This window comes from Centruroides sculpturatus, unplaced genomic scaffold (assembly GCF_000671375.1).
Source record: "Centruroides sculpturatus isolate CEXI.00-Female unplaced genomic scaffold, Cexi_2.0 scaffold6217, whole genome shotgun sequence".
Taxonomy (NCBI): Eukaryota; Metazoa; Arthropoda; class Arachnida; order Scorpiones; family Buthidae; genus Centruroides; species Centruroides sculpturatus.
Window position 1 is genome coordinate 1 of NW_019390304.1, and position 722 is coordinate 722.

Consider the following 722-nt stretch of genomic DNA (forward strand, 5'->3'; position numbering starts at 1 on the left):
ATAAAATACCAACTTTTATCAACAATGTTTAAATTAATATTGTTGGTAATGTTAATACTTTAATGATAATAATTATACTGATATTTGACTTTTATTTATAAAATTATCATTAATAATAAAAATAACAATTTTTTACCTATGTCTTGTATCAGAAATAGCAATAATTAAATGTGGAACAATCTCAACTTCAGGATATACTCCACTTGAAATGAATTTTATTACTCCTAATTTATACTGTTCAAGTTGTTCTGGACTAGGTGGATTCTCACCCAAAACTCTCTTAAATGATTTAAGACATAATCCTGGTGGAGCAGTTGCACTACTATCAAATCCAGATGATACATTATGAGGTCTATATTAAAAAATAATATAAGAAATTATAAATTTACAATCAACAGTTAAAAAAATATAATGTTATTAAAGACTGTTTAGTCTTTTGACCTTCTGATTTTGCTCAAACTGTAAAAAAAAAGTATGCTGTCTGATAGAATGGATGATAATGGATTTATATGTTATTAAAGACTATGCTGTTAAAGAATTAAATATATGTTATTAAAGACTATTAAAGTCTTTAATAACATATATTTAATTCTTTAACAGCATAGTCTTTAAAGTCTATTAAAGTCTATTAAATTATGTTATTAAAATATATTAATATTATATAATAAATTATGTCTATTAAAATATATGTTATTAAAGACTATTAAAGTCTTTAATAACAT

General features: G+C 21.9%; 1 protein-coding gene across 1 annotated transcript in view; it reads right to left on the reverse strand.

The window, feature by feature from the left end:
- Positions 1–97: 97 nt before the first annotated feature.
- The window catches only part of LOC111617447 (proteasome-associated protein ECM29 homolog), a 2,801-nt gene continuing 2,176 nt past the window's right edge, over positions 98–722 (reverse strand). Inside the window, exon 2 of the mRNA XM_023358736.1 lies at positions 98–352. Within this exon, the coding sequence (XP_023214504.1) occupies positions 133–352 (220 nt within the window). The 3' untranslated portion in view covers positions 98–132. The remainder of the gene's footprint in view (positions 353–722) is intronic.